This window comes from Hydra viridissima, unplaced genomic scaffold (genome assembly GCF_058129835.1).
Source record: "Hydra viridissima isolate aposymbiotic clone 2 unplaced genomic scaffold, HvirCarnegie_v1 scaffold_1, whole genome shotgun sequence".
In the NCBI taxonomy this organism is placed as follows: Eukaryota; Metazoa; Cnidaria; class Hydrozoa; order Anthoathecata; family Hydridae; genus Hydra; species Hydra viridissima.
In genome coordinates, this window is record NW_028324300.1 from 12625054 (window position 1) to 12645868 (window position 20815).

Sequence of the window (20815 nt, forward strand, 5' to 3'; positions counted from 1 at the left end):
AACTTCATAAAATTCGATATTTATTAAAAAACTGATTAAGAAGTTTGGCTGTTATTTTTATTAAAAGACTTAAATTTCAGTTCGAAAGCTTAACTAAAAACTTAAATTTCAGTTCAAAAAGCTTATTAATGTTAGAAAAAAATAGCGTCAAATGATAATTCTAATTAAGTGCAATGCTTCTGGCTAATCAGTTAGTTAAATTTTTGTAATTATCTATTTTTTATATTATGATATATATATATATATATATATATATATATATATATATATATATATATATATATATATATATATATATATATATATATATATATATATATATATATATATATATATATATAAAGAAATTATAAATGTATCAATAATTTTTCTTTTATCGGATCGGACGAAGCCCATGTGCAGTAGCTCACCAATGCCTAAGTTTTTTTAAGCTCAGTAACTTTTGCAAGTTTCTAATAACGGTTGCAATAAAAAATATAAAAGTAAATCTTTCAAGTTCAATTATTGATTAGGAGTTTTTAAAACCCATCCACTATAAATATTCGTTATAAATTACTAATGTAAATTGGTTTTGATAAGGGTAAAATGGGTTTTTCAATTAAAAACAGATATGTTGCTCTGAGTCATAAAATTTTAATAAAAGAATTTTTAAAAGTTTCCCAACTTTAATTAACTGTAATGCAGCTTTATAGATTGGTAAACTGCAGAGTTTAGCAGATCAAATGTTTTTTTACATATATGAAAAATTGATTGCAATTTAGTGTACAGTACAAAGCTCAACTTGATACTTTTATAAATTTTGGGGCAAGGAATCTAATGAAGAAAAAAAAATCTAACAAGATAAACAAAAACCTTTGAATTTAAAAATTCATAGGTTTTTGTCTTGTTGCAATCAAGAACTTAAATTGAATAATACCAATCTATTAAATTTTTTTTTCCTCAGTCTTCTTAGATCACCTCATTAAAAAAAAAAATAATTGGAGAATGTTCTTATAAAAAACGAAATAAAACAATCTAAAGTAAAGCAAATTTTCCATAATCAAAACAGCTTATATGATAAATGAGGGCACAAACTTATAGTTATGAGAAAAACAAAGAATCATTGTAAATTTCAAAATGATATATAAAACTCAAGACCTCAAGACTTTAAAATTTATTAGTTACAGTGTTAAGATAATCAGTTTTATTGTCATAAACTTGTCCTGATCTTGTTGCTAGAGTGCTTATTAATGTGATTGCATTTGACGTTGTGGTTTCTTCTTGTACTTAAAACAGTTTTACTCATCAAAATGTTCCCTCAGTTGTTGTTGAGTTAAAATACAAATTCAAGCATAGGGTAAATATGCATCAAGTTAAAATTCATATCCTTAGAATTGTTTGCAAATATTGGCTGAGGTTTGGTGAGAATCATAATTTATGGAACTTCAAGTGGTGTAAAAAATCAGTAAAATTTGAAACTTAGTGTTGCATGCCTAAATTGCAATTTGTATGAAGTTATCCTAAACTGTGCAGTTACACTATTTAAATTTATATAATTATTCTGTAAGGCTTCAGTTACTCTGACATTTCCCTTATATTTACTTCTTTTATAGTGTAGATAATATATTGGTAATGTGTATTTAAGATTAAATATAAAACATAATATTATAGTAGTACCATACAAACTTCAATATATTTTTTTTTTTTTTCAGAATAATTTAATGATAATACACATATTATAAGCTAATTTATTAAATTGAAAGCAACCACATTACACCATAGAATGATGTATAGATAGTATCATTGTATTTGTCAGTATTAAAACCAGTAATATTTGAACTGGCTTCAACAATCTGATCTGTTAGCTCATAGTATTCTAGCATACTCTAAATGAGCAGAACTTGGTCATGCTTGGAAAGAGGAACTTCAGAAACCCAAAACAGAAAGTCCAGAGAACCTAACTCTGAGAGGATATTTCCATAGCCATCTATTCAACCTCTTGCTAGAATACTTATAAATGTTTTGTCATGGCCATATGTGTGTGTGTGTATTTGTGTTCTCTATATTATTTCTTCACATTTTCCAGAAATATTAACAAAAAGAGTTAATATTATTAGAAAATGTGAAAAAATAATATAGTAGAGCAAAAAAAAAAAAAAATCATATTATAGAACATCTAAAAGAAGTACAATACTTCATCAAATTCTAACAATCAACTATTTTCAATGCAAGAAAAGCTGGTTTTAAATTGGCTTTGAAGTTTTGATCCTATAGTAAATAGTTGCACATTAATAAGATATATTATAAATAAATATATTAAAATAATCCAATTTTTTTTTTAACATTCGTTTTGATTTTTTTATATTATAATGTATACTTTAAAGTTAAGCTTTGTATTTAAACTCTTTTTAGTCATTTTCATACTGTTGTGGAAAGTTCTTATAGTAGAGCTACGACATGCACATCCTGAACCAAGATACAGAAAATTTGGAAACATCAAAGGTCATGGTGAGTATCTTTTTCTTGTTTTGAAAGTAGTATTTATGTATAATCAGAAGATTAAAGAATAAATAGTTAAAAATAAGATAAAGAGTAAATAGAAACATTAAACTTTATTGAGAAAAGGTGCATAACTAACTTGTTTGGATCTTATTTTCTTTCTCTCCATGGGTTGGGCATATATATATTTAAATAGATACTTTAAAATTATTATAACTATATTATATACATATATGCAGTTTTATGTGTGTGTAATACATACATACATAAATACATACATACATACATACATACATACATACATACATACATACATACATACATACATACATACATACATACATACATACATACATACATACATACATACATACATACATACATACATACATACATACATACATTAGGGTGGCCCTTATATGATGATAAAAAATTAAATAAGAGCAATGTTAAGTCTGACCATTTTAAATGGTTCCATTTCATACAAAAAAATTATGTGTAAAGTTTCATAAAAAAATATTAATATTTAGAGGTGGCTCAACGCCGTCAAAGTTTTCTCATATACGAATTTTTGATGTCTGTGACAGAATTCAGCACATTTTGCCATCAGTTTCATACAGAAAATTAATTCTAACTACTAAAAATAGTTCTTAATTACAGAGACAAACACAGAAACAATAGAATACACAAAGTTACACATCTTCACTTAGTTGAACTAGTTAATTGTGAAGTAAGGTGGATTTTTTCACATTCGGAAAGTTTGCCCGGTTCTGTTCGATAACCTGCAGAGCATATTGCAGCTGTTCTTCGCTCTTAAATCGGCCAGACTTTGTTGCATCTTGGATCAAGGCAACTCCTCGTTCTGCATGGTCGTTTGTTACTGCCTGGGATTTCACGATTGCCTCTGCAACCTTGAAGTCATCTCTCCTGTTCCATGATTCAGGATCTTCAGCCAGGAATCCATCTGGCATGCCCAGAATAGAAAACAGGTTTCTGCTTCTTTTTGAGACAAAATCAGGAAGCGTCTTTTGTTGTACTGTCGCCAAGTCCACCACGACACATTTCAAAGGTACTTCTTCTCCTTCCTGTTCTAATGATCTTTTAACAATTTCGCATTTTGTAGTGAAATCCACTTCTGGATCGAAGAGGCAGAAAAGGATCAAATCTTCTGACAGGTACCAAAGATGGCCCGCAAGCTTGCGTGATGTTGCGGCACCAATATCTTGATCAGGGTAAGCCTGGAGTTGTTGAATAAGTTGTAGATCATTCCTAGCGGCTTTGTAAGCCAGAGGCGCCAAAAACCAGAACATGATATAAACCTTTGCAAGAAATATGTTCACACGTAGGGGGCCACGAGACTCTCGCAAGGTCAGCTTAAACTGTGATCGAAACAGCCAAACCTTTATACTGTAAATGGCTTTCGCCATCCATCGAGCTTGATGCATTGACCCAGGCGCTCGAAAATTCTTCCAATCTGTAGGCTTTCTTCCTAAAAAGATGAGCATCAGTTTGAGCAGCTCGCGATAGTCATCTCGTGGCTGATGATCTTGCAGCTGCTGTTCACAGAAAACAATGATTACATGTTTGACTTCGGAGAGTTCAGCTGAGGCAACATCATCCGAAAAGGCATCTTCATAACTTTCCTGGTCAAAGGATGACCACTGTGCTTGAAATCGTTTGAAAACGAGTATTTCCGGAGCTTTACTGGGTCCCATACAGACACAAAAAGCAGCAGCCAATACCAGTTCCATGATGTGATGTCGACAACCAAAGTGCAGTAGAGGCCGCCCTAGTAGCTGTTCGAGAAGAACGCAAGCGCCAGACAGCCGACCGGTGTTGGAAGAGGTTGTATCGAAACACATACCATGGACAAAGTTTTCCAGCTCCCATTTTCGGATAGCATTATAGACTGCTTTGGCCTCGTCTTGTCCAGTGCCTAAAAAGTAATTTATAGTAGTCTTTATTAAAGTTTGTCTGACATGATTTCACATTCACATTTCATAATAATAAATGATTTCGAAATTTATAAAAACATTTAACTAAAATAAAAGTAGGCATATATATTATACCATTATATATTATACCATTATGTATTACCTGCAGGAATCTTTGGAATATCATAAGCTTTGTCTTCCCCATTGTTGTGACAAGAATGGGCAACCTATCCACCTTCTCTGTTCCAGTCAGATCTTGCATCAGCTTGCCATCCCAGTGTACTGTAAGAGCAGTATTTGGCTTGAAATGTTGAATGATTCCGGAGGCAATTTGCTGTCGGTGTTTCCGACAGAGTCGTTGGATGGTTGATCTATTCAAAGCGAGAGATTCAGCGTCTTGTCCAAGAGCCCTCAAAGCCTCAACGATGACCATCATAGCAGCCCTGTCGCTCATTTTATTTCTATCAAGCATAGATGCCAGCTGTGGTGAAACAACACTTTGGCGTCCTCGCTTTCGTGATGAAGAAGAAGGAGTAACAGTACTTGTGCTTAGAACTGGATCCTCATCTTCAGGTTCAGACTGACTTTCTTCTGAATCAGCGCTGCTGCTCTCCAACACAGCTTTATCTAGCAAGGTGTTTTTATCAAGTTGAGATCGATGTACTCTCTTTTGCAATATCTGCTTTCTCTCATTTTGCTTTTTTTGTTGTTGAAGCAGAACCTTATCGATTCCGCCCATGCAGCCAGGTCGTCCCTTTTTTCTTTGAGATTCCAGAAAGACCTTATCTTCTTGATTCTCAATTAGCTCCATGGCATCAGCATGTGCAATGTTGAACAGTTCTTCTATTGCGGCTGAAAATGCGATTTCATTTGTTTGTTGAGTCTCGGTCTTGCGGCTCTTGTTTTTCTTTAGACTTTTCCACTCGAAGAATAATTGCTCAAGCTTTTTGATGGAATCTTGATGATGCCTGGTTGGAATTTTAGCTCGAAACCAGAAATCTTCAACTTTCTCAATAGCGTGGGATGCAGCCTTTCGAATATCCTCTTTCAAAACATTGTGGAGATGTAGAAAGTGACCAAGAACCTGCTTCCCTGATGGCAATTTACTACCTTCAATTCTTTCAGCAGGGCTAACAAGATAAATTTGTGAACGCAATGCCATCTGAAAATGCCAAACAGATTTATACTAATCATCATAATATTATAACATAATATTAAACTATGCAATTTTTGGCATAAACAAATTACAAAATTACACATGCCATTGACATGCCATGCAATAATACAAAACGAAATCTACAGTCATACAGACTCCCTCATATAATTATATATATAACATAATATATTTTATAATTAAATTGACATACTAACCTTTGCTGATTGCTAATATCTGTGATTATTGATAACTATTAAATAGAAATTTTATTTTGATTAATTAACAAACAACAGTAGAAGAAGAAATTTATAATACAAGATGGCTACAAAGAACTAGCACAAGATTTATTTAAATATTATATAAGATGCCCAATAGGTGCTAATATTAAATTATATTACATGTTTAGTTTTGTTTACTGAAAAAAATGACTGAAGAAAATTATGAATTAATAAAATTACTGAGGAAAATTATAAATTATTTATTTAGATATATTGAAGAACATTTTTTTATGCGTTATTACCTTTATATTTATTATAATTTTATATTTAATTATTTTTTAGATTAGTACATTATTGAAACATGATATCTAGTTCAAATTATTGATTGAAATATATTTATTCATTTAATATTCAAAATCATTTATTGAAAAGAACCTGAAATTTTTTTTCGCCGATTTTGGTATTCTCACAAAACTAAAGCTTAGTTGAGCCACCTCTAAATATTGTTCAATCCTGCTCATATTTGGCCTGAATTATTTTTTTATATATTGGAACTCATCTGAGGGGTCAGACAATGATATTTTAAAACTTCAAAAATAAGGGCCACCCTAACATACATACATACATACGTATGTATGTATGTTAGGGTGGCCCTAACATACATATATATGTATGTATGTATGTATGTATGTACATACATACATACATACATACATACATACATACATACATACATACATACATACATACATACATACATACATACATACATACATACATACATACATACATACATACATACAAATACATACACTAAAGTTCTATAAAACATTAGAAATGATATATATTAAATTAAAACTTAAAAAAAAAAACTTAAATTAAAGTTAAAAAGTCGAATGATATATATTAGATTAAAACTTAAGTTGTTATTTTAACTGTTTTCCCTCAAAAGTTTGAATTAAAGGATGGGATTTATTTCATGGGATTGGAATATTTTTTTGAAAAAGCAGAAATTCTAAAAGTCTTTTAGGGCAAAATAATAAAAAACATGAGAATGTAAAGGTGGAATTTTAAATTTTGCAAACTGCGCTTCTGTCAATTTAAAAATTGAATGAATTTAAATTAGAAGTAAAAAAATGTTCTTAAAATCCAATGGAAAGTAAAGATTGTTTTAAGATCTTAGTTTCATATTGTCGTACACTAAACCCATTGTGTAATAGCAGCTTTCCTAGTGATTTTCACATATTTTTTAAGAATTATTGCACAGTTTATTATAAACTATTGCTGTACAAGGCCTGCAGACGAACAATCTGCAATCTTTTCTATTAATATTAGGAAATACTTATTTAATTAAGTCAGGAATTTTAAATTAAATACAATTTTTTTTTAGATATATTTATACCTAAATCAACTGAAGATTTTTTCAAAGAATATAGAGCAGAAGAAAACAGTAAGTTAAAGTTAAATAAACAATCAAAAATATTCAATAAAAAGTATTTGTAATATTGTTTAAAAACACCTACTCATAAACTTAGAACAAAATGCCAACTTCATTCTATATTATTTATTTGACATAATTATTGTCATAAATCAATAAAACTGTATTTTGTATGTTGTATTTTAGCGCAAGAACTAAAGGCTCCTGGGATAATTGAGGAAGGTGACATAAAAGTAACTGAGCTATTTGATGAATTAAGAAATGGAAAAAAATCTAACTTTTGGTGTTCATCAGACGATAACTGGGATTTGAATGCTATTCCATATGTAATTTCCCCTGCTAATGGTATGATAAAACTGCAATATGTTGTTTATAAGAATTATTTCAAAAATGTCTTTCTTACTTGAGCTAAATCTTTTTCCTGTTTATCATTGTTTGATCTATATTTTGATTTATATACTTTTTATTTACATACTTTTTATGTAGTTTTATCTTTGTTTTTGGCTTATTTGTTTTGTTTTTTTCATTCTATTTTGAAAAACTACATTTTTTAAAATTTTACTTTAGTTTTTATGGAATTTGTAAAATGCTGTCCTTTTTAGCATTGGTTCTAACTTTTTAAATAATCACTTAATTATTTAAATATTCTGTTTCAACATCACAGCCACTTTAAAGTTATTTTACTTTCGTCTTCTAATTTTGTATTTATTCTTTTTTATTATTTTTACTATTATTATGAATTATTATTTTGTTTTTTTAGAAATCAGTACCATAATTCCTGCTTGTGAAGCAGTTGTAGATGTTGGTTTCATTTTGGATTCTTCTGGTAGTTTAAAAGATGACTACAATAATGAAAAGCATTTCCTCAAAAAGCTTGCTGCCACTTTTAGCATAAGTAAAAGTGGTTCTCACGCTGCTGTGGTTACATTTAGCAACAAAGCAAGTCTTAATATTAAGTTAAATGAATACTTTGATGAAACCAGTTTTAATAATGCAGTTGATCAAATACCTCATATGAATTCTTATACAAGAATTGATCTGGCTTTGCGAAATGCTTTAAAGATATATGAAGAAAGCAATGGTGCTAGAAAAACTGTTCCAAAGTTATTATTCTTGATTACAGATGGCAAGCATTCAAGCAAATATGAAGAAGAGAATCCTGTCAATGTTGCTAATGAGATTCGAAGTAAAGGAGTTGATATAGTAGCTATAGGAATAGGAAAGGAAGTAAGTCATAGAGAATTAGTCAATATTGCTGGCAGCAATAGAAATGTTTTTTTGGTTGAAGATTTTAAGGAATTGAATAAAGGAAGTTTCATTAAAAGAGTGAAGCAAGAAAGCTGTCTATTGGGTATGTTTATTGTATGTTTATTAGGTATTTTAATTTAAATTACAGTTATTACAAAAATGTTACTTCAGAAAAAGATTTAAATTCGAATTTTTTTTTATTAAAAAAAAATAATAATAAAACCCAGGTGTGTTACCTAGTAGTTAAGTATTAAAAAAAACAAACAATAAAATAGCATGTAAATATTTCACAACTTTGTTTTACAAAATATATATTTACTAATTTAGGTGATCCTAGAAATGAAGTAAAGCTTGCAAAAGATAACTTGTTTACAACATTACCTGCACTGGAAAAAGAGTTTTCCATTTCATTTGAACTAAAGCCAACATCTTATGCTCTTGGTTATCACAATGTTTTAAGGCTAGAATTGGGAAATGGGCGATATATAGCTGTTGGGTTCTCTGAGAATGGGCATGGAACACTGGTTATTGCATCAGTTTTAAGCAGCACAATAAATGAAGATATACTTTCAGAAAGCACCCTTATTTTAAACAGGTGGGCCGTAATTAAAATATATCAGCAGATTTTGAGTGGAATGTACATGTATGGTATAGAGATTGCTGGAAAAGTTCTGTTCCTTAAAGTTAATGCAAATCCAGTAGATTTTACTTTTGTTACTGTGTATGCCACAGAAAGAGATCATTTATCTCAAGCAGGATATATTCGCAATATTAAGATAAGAAATGGCAATCAAGGTGTTTTTTTTCATTCTATAATTTTTTGTTAATTTTTTACATTAATTATTCAATAATTTACTTTTTAACAACTAAAATCAGTTTGCAATTGATTTATTTTTCTTTACATATAATTTTTTTAAATATCTTTTTTAGGTTTTATTGTAAAGCATGAGACTTTGTTGAGAAAAGGTGCAGTTATCGCATCTTTACCAAAACTTGAGAAAAAATATGTAGTTTCATTTAATATTCGACCTACTGGTTTTCCTAATTTTTATTACAATGTTATTCATTTAATACCTGCTAATGACAATTTTGGTACAGGCAATGAGAATCCTGCTATTTGGTTTAACAAAGACGGCAATGGGAAGTTAAACTTAGCTTCATTAACAAACAAAATACATGCATGTACAGATAGTTGTCTTGCATTTAATATCTGGAGCAAGCTAACATTATCTCAAGTATATAGCAATGGAAAGTATGTATACACCATTAAATTAAATGGTAATGTTGTGCATTCAGAGAACAAAGAGAATGCAGTTGAGTTAGAAAATGTTAAAGTATTTGCTGGGTCCCCTGAATATCCTACACAATCTGGTTTAATTCGTAACTTTGTCATTTCAAATGGAAAAAATGGTTTGTTATATATTTTTATCTGAAAAGTTGCTTTTTAAATTTTTAGACAAATTTATTGGAATGTTCATCAGTTTGCTGTATTTATGAGTTTTGCTGTATTTTTTTATAGTGGATAAATCAATAGCGTCAACATGTGGAGGATTAATAGATATTGGTTTTTTGCTGGATTCTTCAGCAATTATGAAAGATAACTTCGTTGCAGAGAAAAATTTTGTAAAAAAACTTGCAAAAATATTTGAAATATCCAAGGATGGTACCCATTTAGGTGTGATTTCATTTAGTTCCGAAGCAAAACTTGAGATTAAACTATCAGATTACCAAGATATTAGTACATTTGAATCAGCTGTTGATGCCATTCCATTGATGAAAATGCAAATTAGACTAGACAAAGCACTCCGATTGGCTCAAAAAGAAATGTTCAATCAAATTAATGGTGGCCGAGAAAATATTCCAAAAATTCTTATACTAATTACAGGTGGTAAGCAGGAAGCTCCAAAATACGGTGAAAGAGTTGAGAAACCTGAATCAATTGCTTTAGAAATGCGAGAAAAAGGTGTTTCGATTATAACTATTGGTGTTGGATCAAATGTAGATAAGTCAGAGATGTCGGGTATAGCTGGAAACATTGACAAAGTGTTTGCGGCTAACAACTTTCAAGATTTATTAGAAAATGACTTCTTGGTTAAAGTAAAGAAGGCCAGTTGTGGCGCAGGTATGCAAAATGACTTTTCTTTAAAGTAAAAAAAGTACAGACAAAGTTTTTATTAGTTCTAACTTTCATTAATTAAGTATTCCCTTAAATATAATTTGAGGCAAACTCTTCAGTTTAAAATAACAATTTGTTCCCTATACTAAGTTACAGTCTTTTTAAGAGAATCATAAGCTAGGTAATTAAAAATATTAATTAAATTTAAGAAAATAATAATAAAAAATTTAAATGACTTAAAAAAAATCTTTAAGCAGATTGCTATAATAGTTTATTGAGTAACTTGGTTGTCAAAATTGCATTTTTATGGCAAACAAACATAAGTTATTTATTGAAAATGCACTTTTTATTACTACCAGTTATGTAAAGATATATCTCATTGTGCATATTTGTTTCCACTATATTATGTTTTTTCAAAATGTTTTTTTTACTCATACATTCATCCTGTCAATCAAACCTAATTATTACTTAGCATTATCATAGCAGTAGTTTTGCAAAATATATAGAAAGTTTCCACTAGAATAGTGAAAAAATTGTTTCCATCAAGATATCATTAAATGCTAAGCTTAAAGAAAATTTCTCAGGCTAACAGGCTACTCATAAAAACAGTGATAATTATCTGTAAAAAATATTTATTGTCTTTTATATTTATTGTCTTTTATATTTATTGTCTTTTATATTTATTGTCTTTTACATTTATTGTCTTTTATACTTATTGTCTTTTATATTTATTGTCTTTTATATTTTTATTGCATACAAAGCAAGTTTGATGTAAATAAAGTTAAATGGAATGTGTTCTAGGAGCATTTAATACTTTTTCATACAAAATGGTTTTTCTGTAAGAATTTTACAAAGTTAAACAATATGTGGCTGTGAATAGTTGCATGTAATCGTTGAAAGCATATTGTTTTGTAAGAAGAAAATTTTGTTATGAAAATGATGTTGCTTAATAGCATTAGTTTTAACAAATCAAAATAATGAATTTAATAAAAAAAACATGTATGTTTTTTTTTTAAAAAAAAAATTATTTTGATTTTTTTAGTTTTTTTTTTGCAAACAATATTGGTTATTTATTATTGAATTTCATCAGTTACTGATGGCTTTTTAAATTATTATTTTCATCGCTTGATATAATGTCTGATCACCAACCCAATATAAAGATAGTATACTAATGTTTTATGCTTACAATGAAAATGTATTTGAAATTTCTTACTCCAGAGGCTCAAAATACAAGTGGAAAAATTTATAGCCGAAATCAGCAAAAAATGTGATGAAATAAAACAAAACAGATTGTTTAGGAGAAAAAGAGTTTTTGCTTGATTTCTTCGTTTAGGTATTAAATCTTGTCTTCCAGTGGAGATATGATAAAAAGAGTTACTACATTTCCCATCTCAAGGATATCATAGATCTTTGCTATATGAATGTATACTGTTTGCTATCCAGTTAGGATTTTGCTATCCTAGCTGGATAGCAAACAACAACAGGGCTTCCCTCTTTAACAATAGTAGTTCTAGGTATTTGCTTTTGCACCTTTATTGCAATAGCTTTCTGCAGTTAATTAGCTGTTATTGCTTCTGTTTAATCAACCTTATAAAGCAAATCTGATGCTTTTCTATTCATTTCTAAGATTATGTACAAAATAGTAAAGAAACATCCACTTTGTGTTTAATAAAGTTGCTTTACTTACACTTTAGTCTTTGGTGTTCTTAATGACAGATTTTTTATCATCTAACTTTTTAAAACTCATTGACTAAAATAAATCTATAGATGAATATCAAAGTACTGTTTCAATGTTAAAATGCTCTTACAAATAAATTGAGAAAGGAAAAACACTTTATTAAAGTTGGAGTTGATAAAATACAAAACTAACTTCATATTTTTATATAATACCATATAAAGTAACTTTGTCCCTACAAAAAAAACAAGACGCAAAACTGTTAGTGTATATTAAATTCCCTACAAAAAAAACAAGTCCCTACAAAAAAAAATAAGAAGCAAAATTGTTAGAGTATGTTAAATTGTTTTCATTGCATTCATTATCATAAATTTGACTTCTGATGAAAAAAATTGTTACAATCATCTAAAGTTTCAATAAATTGTTTGTAGTTGCTGCCCTGATGGCAACAAAATGTGTTTATAAGCTCTTATAAGTTGAATATAAAAAAAAAAAAAAAAAAAATTTGTGATCTTAAAATGAAAGATAAATGTTTTAAAATCTTTTAGTTTAAGTGAAAGATCTTGAATATGTGTATATAAAACAGAAACTGATATATTTATAACATTTATGCAGCTTGAAATCAAGTAATTTATTCTTTATAGATAAGGTTTTAAGAAATTACATCTACAAAGAATAAATTATTTGATTGTTTGTTGATTATTTGTGTTACAGATCTTAAAGATGAGCAACCCTTAAGAAAAGGAAAATTACTCACCATACTCCCAAAGTTTAGTAAGCAGTATACTGTTATGTTAGAAGTAAAGCCTGTTTCATATTCACTGGGAGCCCAGAGTGTTCTTCATTTCTCAGTTGGTGAAGGTAATGGTAGCCATGGTATCCGAATTTTTGGTGTTTGGTTCAGCAGTTTGTTAGGTCATTTTGTAGTTGGCACTGAGATGAATAAAAATAAAAATTTTCATTACTCACATGGAGCGAAAATTCCCTTAAATAAATGGTTAGAGGTGGCTGTTTCACAATACCAAACAGAAGACAACACATTCACTTTTGAAGTTAAATTAGATGGGAAACAGGTGTATGCTGTTGTCAATAATTTTCCTGTAGAGTATAACAATGTCAAAGTTTATGCTTCTGATCCTTATTCTCCTCCTCTAACTGGATCCATGAGAAATTTCAGCTTCTCTAATGGAGATGTACTTGAAAAAGGTATTTGAAAAAAGTTTATGTTATTTTTGTGGTATATTTTTTTTCTCCAATAAAATACTTTTATTGATGCTGCTATTGTTGGTATCATTATGAGAGTAATTTCATGTTGAATTGACAATTAAAATACAGGTTTTTCTCATTTTCATGCTTAAATGAGTGAACCAAAAGTGAACAAAATGAGACTCCAGTTTTCAGTGGTAAAAAGCTACATAGATATTTTCTTAAATTTTTTATCTCATATCAGGATAAAGAGGTTTTTTTTTTTTTTTTTTGAAATTAAAATTTTAAGGATTTTTGATGATGGGGAATCCAATAAAAAAAGGTTTTTAAAAGTGCTAATGATTAGTAGAAAACAAGTTCTAGCCCATATAACTAAAACTTAAAAATCCTATAAACCAGAAAAAAGAACAATCTTTTGAAAATGATATTAGTATTTCAGTGAATAGAAATTATACAATATTAACCTGTTTGTGCTGAAGGTTTTAATTTGATCGATTTCTAAAAATTGTTGAATATTTTTTACGACATGTATAAAAAATAAATATTTACAACAAACAAAACATATTTATTTAATAAAAAATAATTTTAGACAATGATAGACTCACTAATAGAATTGCTCTGTAATAGCTTATTTAATATCAACATGGCAAAAAGCATATTGTTTGTTTAAACAAACAACAGATGCAAATGGGTTGATATTAATGGGAGCAACTTAGTTTCACTAAAAAAAGTTTTTACCTCAAAATTACAATCACCTTAAAAAATTAGACAAAAAACAAAACTCATTTAAGAAAATGCTTCAATACATTTAGTTTTAGAAATAATTAACAGCTAAATTTAGATTTAGATGCTGGAATATTTTATTTAAGTTAAAATTTGAAACCCTGGTCAACTAAAAAAAAGTTTACATAAAAAAAGTGAGAGATTTTTGGACACTTGACTTAATTGTTTCATTGAATAAGTGCTCCACAAAAAGTACCTGCATCATTTAGAATTAAGCAAAAGTTAATTATTTTGATAATTTAATGTTTAATGACTAAAGATTCATTAGCAGTATTTTTGATACTGTTATTTTGTTAATATATCATCTTTAGTGGTCGCTTCAAATAACATTGTACAAGAAGAAACACCTTTAAAGAGTGGGAAACTGCTTGCAACAATTCCAAAGTTAGAAAAAGAATATGAAATTTCATTCGAAGTTAAGCCTGAAAACTCCAAAAATTGGTATAATATTTTCCAAATTATGCAAATAGATGATAAAAGCAATAAATATGACCAGGAAAGACTTGCAATATGGACAGATGAAGAACTTAAAGGAAGAATAACTTCAGGACTTAACAATAATTTTATTGTAAACTTTCCAGAAAGTTTTCAGCTTCAAAAATGGACAAACATTCGAATATCTCAGCAACATTTCCAAGGAAAATTTTTCTACGAGGTGGAGTTCAACGGTAAAGAAATATTTTCCTTTGAAAATCCAGATCCAAAAGACTTTACAAATTTAAAAGTATTTGTTTCAAGTCCTTTTCATGATACAATCCCAGCATCTTTACAAAATTTTGTTGTAATTAATGGACATGATGGTTAGTTTTCTGTTCTTTTGCATTTTTTCTTTTAAAACATTTGACATTGATTATCTACATTATTAAAACTTCAATATTTAAATGTTTATTTACAAATTTATTTGTAATGTGCAGTCTATGGTTTGGAGAAAAAGCCAGCATATTTATACTATCAGTAATTTATTTTAAAGATATTGAATTGCGTAAGGTTGTTAGAGCTGCAATAAATGACTTCCATGATTTTACTCCTGTGCGCTTCGTTCCCCATGATGGTCAACTTGATCACCTCTACTTTGAATCAACTGAAGGGTTAACTTTTTTTTTTTTTTTAATTTTTTTTTTAATGAAACTTCTACTTTGAATAAACTGAAGGATTAATTTTTAGTTTTTCTGTTACATCACCTCACATTCTTTGTCCATAAATAAAGTTTGAAATATTCTCTGCCGGATGAATAATATTTAAAGTTATGAGATTATTTTATTAACCGTTGTTTAAAAATTTATTCATACACTTAGATAGTAATTAAGAAAAGATATTTTATGTATGCATGTAAATATAAATGAATGCCTCTTCAGGTGCCATTCAAAAATTGGTAGAGTTGGAGGTGAGCAACCAATAAGTGTGGGTCAGGGCTGTCGATGGAAAGGTCTGAAGATTAAAATATTTTTAAAATTTATAGAATGATTTGGATTTTAAACAGGTTTTGTTGGTTAGACATAAAAAGTGTAAAAAAGAATATTGTTATAAAAAAGTCTACCTCAAAGTTTCCATTTAATCTGAATTTACTAATTATGTAACTAATGACAACCAAAAATGTATTCATACTTAGCTGATAAAAATATCATTAAAAAGTATTTCATAGCTGACACCATTTGAAAAAGAGTTGTTTATTTAAATTTAACTGTCAAAGAATTTTGTTACAAATTTTCTTTTGTCATGATTTTAAGTATATGTAAAAATAATATAGATCAGTCTATGATAAATATGTTGTAAAATATCCTATATAAATTTTGAAAATAAGTATTTCAGCTACATAAAAAAACTGATATTTTTTGTTAAATATTTATCTCTTAAGTTTTTTTTTTAAAAATGTATTTTAATTTTCTTTGTATTACAGGTACTGTGACCCATTTAATAATGCATGCATTAGGATTTTTACATGAAACCTCTCGCACTGATCGTGATGAAGCTGTTGAAGTAAATTATGCAAACATGGATCCTAGTAAGTGAGCTTGCTATATTTTGCTATAATATATTTCATATATTAAAACCTAAATATTGTAGTGAGAGGGTTTAGGGTTTGGAGTTTGGGGTCTATTTGTTGGTCTAACTTTGTCTTTTTTCAGTTTTCAGTAAAGAATACCTGTGATAAAAAAACACTTAATTTTGGAAATTAGTTTATGACAGCTTTTTTTAGTTAAGTAATAGACCCATGTTACCATCATTTATCAATAGACCTACATCACCATTGCATTACTTTAAATTATTTTAAGTAAATAATGAACATTCCGAAAGGCTAATATTTTTAAAATTATATCTAATTATCTTAATAGAGAAAAACCATCATGTTTTCATAACCGAAGAAAATTCTCATAAAATCAATAACTTATCAATTAAACCCCTTTTAACCACATATATCCACATTATCCTTAAACCCCCCCCCCCCCCCCAATTTTTCTTTTTGAATATTCATGTAAATGTATATCATAGATATTATTATTTGCTTTAAAAGGAAGAAACATGAATGTGTAATATATTTCATAATTCAGATCAACACTACTCATATTTTTAGAAATGGCTATAAATTTCCGCAAATATAATGCTGGTCAAAAGTTGGGGCAACTGTAAGTATACAAAGGTTTTATCTTATTAAAAACTGCATATTAATTTTATATGTGTGTGTATGTATATATGTATGTATGTATGTATGTATATATGTATGTATGTATGTATGTATGTATGTATGTATGTATGTATGTATGTATGTATGTATGTATGTATGTATGTATGTATGTATGCATGCATGCATGCATGCATGCATGTATGCATGCATATATGCATGCATGCATGTATGTATGCATGCATGCAATTTCATTTGTAGATAAAGAGTCTAATTTCTCTCGATATTGGAAATGAAAAATAATGCTTCATGGAAGATTATTAATATTTTCTTATTTCCTATAGATATGACTACTCAAGCATCATGCACTATCGAGCATTAGCTTTTTCTAACAATGGGCTTGTAACAATTACTCCAATAAGCCCATTTGTCAAGCAAGATGACATAGGACAACGTTTTGGGTTCAGTAGTGGAGATATTCGACGTATCAATGAAGCATTCAAGGTTTTATATTTTTCCTTACATTAAAAATGCATTCAACAAAGTGTTTTTTTTTTAATTGTACAATGTTTTTTTCCAAGTTGATTTGAGCTAATTAAACATCTTATCCAGTTTTACTTCTCTGGATAAACAATTATTTCAGAAAAAAACAACTTGAAATTGATTAATAATAATCTTTTAAAAAAAATTCTTATGAAGTTGTTATTATAAAATTCTTTGTAATAAATAAAAAATTCCTTTTTCCAAGTTCCTTTCAAGAACTGAAAACTTTAAAAACTTTTATTCTTTAAAAAGAAAAGAAAAGTTATAACTGGATTTAGTAATGTTTTCTGTTCATCTTTGTGAAGTAATGTTTAGTTAAGTAGTAATGTTATCTGTGTCAAAAATGTGCAGGCCGTATTCAAAATAGTCAATCAAACCAATGCAGGGGCACTACAACTAAATTCTTGCAAGTTTTTAATTGCCTGAAAGATTTTAGAATAAATTTTAAATGTACTCTAAGTGCTGTATTATTACATATATGTAATATAATAAAGAACAAAGTTTTATCCAAATTTTTTTAAAATAAAAAATTTTCAAAAATTTTTATTTAAATATTTTTTTTAAAATAAAAAGTTTTCAAAATATCAGGATGTACTTTAATTTACATATTTTTATTTATTGTTTTTTCTATCACTTTTAATAGTATTTTCATCATGATTAAAAGTTAATAAAAGTTTATTTTAAAATGGTGTTAAATTTAATCTTCATTTTTATATAGAACTTGTACACACATATTTTTAATGTGGTACAAATAAATAACCATTATTTATACTATAGGTTAAAGTCATACTTTTATATAAGTAGGTTTGAATAACATTAATTTGTTTTCCTAAAGTTATTTTTACAAACTAATTTTTGTGTTTGATTTTTCATCTGTAGGGCTGTGTCAACAACGATATTACAGATGAAAATCCTCCGTTGTTCAGCACTACTACAAAACCAGAAACAATCGATACAACAGCCACACCCATTATACTAACAACAACTGTTGGTTCTTCTAATACAGTAACTCCTCCATTGCAGCTTGATATCCAAACCATACCAACAACTATTTTAACTACAACACTTGCAACTAATTTTCCAGTGCAAAAAGCACCAGCAAAGGTCCCTCCAATATCTATTCCAGAGATGGATACAACTGCACAACCAGAAGTATATAATCCTACTGATTCAACAAGACCTACCACTTTTGATGTAGAAACCCCTTCTAGTAACAGTCCACCAATAGTTTATACTACGCAACCATCACTACTTACAACAGACACCCCAACAATGCCTATAAACATCCAATCACCACCTGTATTGATCATAACCTCAACAGCAACTCCAGAAAATGAACCTTTAAATCCTTTTAATTATCCGATTTCGGATGTTTTAACAACAACAACTACCACAATATCTGTTCCTGATGAAGAACGCATCAATTCAGAAACTGATGTTTCAATAACAACTGACCAACCTGTGATGAGCACAACGGTTTCAATTTCTTTGACAGATGAAGTTCTTAACAACGGTTCTCCTTTAATTACAACTACGTTTAAACCTCCTGGTGAAGTAGATTTTACTTCAGAAACTGACTTTTTACTAACGACAACCCCAACCACTTTAAACACCAACGATCCTTTGACCAATGAAGTTATAATTAACAATCCTACTTCAATTACAGCTACATTAATTCCTCCTGCTGAAGTAGATATTAAACCAGAAACTAATATTGGTACAACAACCATCCTACCCTCATTAAGCACCCCTGTGTTAAGCTCTTCGGCTGTAACCCCAGCAGAAGTAACTGTTATAAATGATGGAATTGTAAATACTAATAATAATAAAACTCTAAAACCAAATCGTAAGTTGCTCATTTTCTTCTAATATTTTGTTTTTTTGTTGTAACCAATTATGGATGAGCTTTTACCTTTCTAAAATAAAAGAATTATTTTAATTAATTTAATCATTTTAATTATTTTAAGAATTTCCGTGCTGGCCGTTTGATTTCACATTGTCTCCATCAGTTAAGCCATGTTGCAATAGCAATTCGACTCAAAACTGTAAATGTCATTGTATTTCAATTTTTATAAATGAAGCAGCTGGTCACACTAAAAGAAATTTCTTGTGTCATAAAAAGACAATAAAAAACCCTGGTTTTGTCTTATCTGATATAGGTGAGGAACAAGTTACTTAACAGCAATTTTATGATTTATAGATTTTATTGCTTTCCTATTTATTTGTTGATTATAATCTCAAATAAAACTTTTTTTTTTCAGACAAATACCCTGTAAAAGACTGTGTTTTGCTTCCAATTGAGCCAAGAAAGTTCTTATGCTACTCACGTGAACCAGGCTACAAACTTCGTTGGTCTAGTAATCCACATGCTAAAAACTGTATTCAATACACACTAGGCTCATTAAAGAAGAGTTTATGCGGTTCGCATTGTCCCCAGTGATGTACAGAAAAACCTAACAGCTATGGATAAGTTATATGAAAACCAACCATCGGTTGTTTTTTCACAGAAAGATATTCTTTTATCTGAAACTACACAAGGGTATTTTAATGACATTGGACGCAAATTTAGTTTTAATGGAAACTGCAATTAATTAATTCTTCGTACATTTTCCAAAATGTATACAGTTCTAATATTAGAAATGTGTATATCTGCATAAGGATATTCATAACAACGACTACACTTTATGCGAAATAAATGTAAGATAATTATACATAAAGGACTGTATACATATATATATATATATATGTATATATATATATATATATATATATATATATATATATATATATATATATATATATATATATATATATATATATATATATATATGTATATATATATATATATATATATATATATATATATATATATATATATATATATATATATATATATATATATATATATATATATGTATGTATGTATGTATGTATATATACACACATGCATAAACATTTAAGATGGTTGTTAGTTACTCAAATAAAACTCTAAAAAATTAATTTCTTTTTTTTCCTTTTTTTTTTTTGTAACAAATATTCAAAGATAGTGAATAAATATTTACCAAGTCTCATCACACTCAGAAGTAGATGTTACCAAAAGCCAAAATGAAAAGTACTGAAGTAATGTAAAACAAAAACAAATTTCTTAATAGATTTAAGTTTGAAAAGTATAACAATTGCTTTGTCATACCAAAAGGTGGCGCACAGTTAACAGTTTAGTTGAAAAAAATGAAGTTTGGTTCAAAATTAGTGACTGACCTTTTTGGTACCAAAAAAGACACAAAGATTGAAATGTGTAAAATACAAATAATATAACAGAATTTTTTTAAAGATTGATTTACCTTTTGAATTTACCTCTGGTTAATCAACAAATGATGCAATTTTTTTACAGAGTTTTCTC

At 28.5% G+C, this 20815-nt stretch overlaps 1 protein-coding gene and 1 pseudogene across 1 annotated transcript in view; one reads left to right on the plus strand and one right to left on the minus strand.

Moving 5' to 3' along the window:
• Positions 1-19944, plus strand: part of LOC145188324 (uncharacterized) — an 82373-nt gene extending 62429 nt beyond the window's left edge. The window contains exons 38-55 of the mRNA XM_090098748.1: positions 170-190; positions 2392-2487; positions 7177-7236; positions 7411-7569; positions 7985-8575; positions 8800-9267; positions 9403-9882; positions 9992-10594; positions 12978-13469; positions 14564-15052; positions 15223-15340; positions 15608-15678; positions 16150-16254; positions 16825-16876; positions 17217-17376; positions 18295-19261; positions 19383-19574; positions 19677-19944. Of these exons, the coding sequence (XP_089954874.1) occupies positions 170-190; positions 2392-2487; positions 7177-7236; positions 7411-7569; positions 7985-8575; positions 8800-9267; positions 9403-9882; positions 9992-10594; positions 12978-13469; positions 14564-15052; positions 15223-15340; positions 15608-15678; positions 16150-16254; positions 16825-16876; positions 17217-17376; positions 18295-19261; positions 19383-19574; positions 19677-19855 (5303 nt within the window). The 3' untranslated portion in view covers positions 19856-19944. The remainder of the gene's footprint in view (positions 1-169; positions 191-2391; positions 2488-7176; positions 7237-7410; positions 7570-7984; positions 8576-8799; positions 9268-9402; positions 9883-9991; positions 10595-12977; positions 13470-14563; positions 15053-15222; positions 15341-15607; positions 15679-16149; positions 16255-16824; positions 16877-17216; positions 17377-18294; positions 19262-19382; positions 19575-19676) is intronic.
• On the minus strand, positions 3139-5714 carry LOC149893389 (uncharacterized; annotated as a pseudogene).
• Positions 19945-20815: the final 871 nt, after the last annotated feature.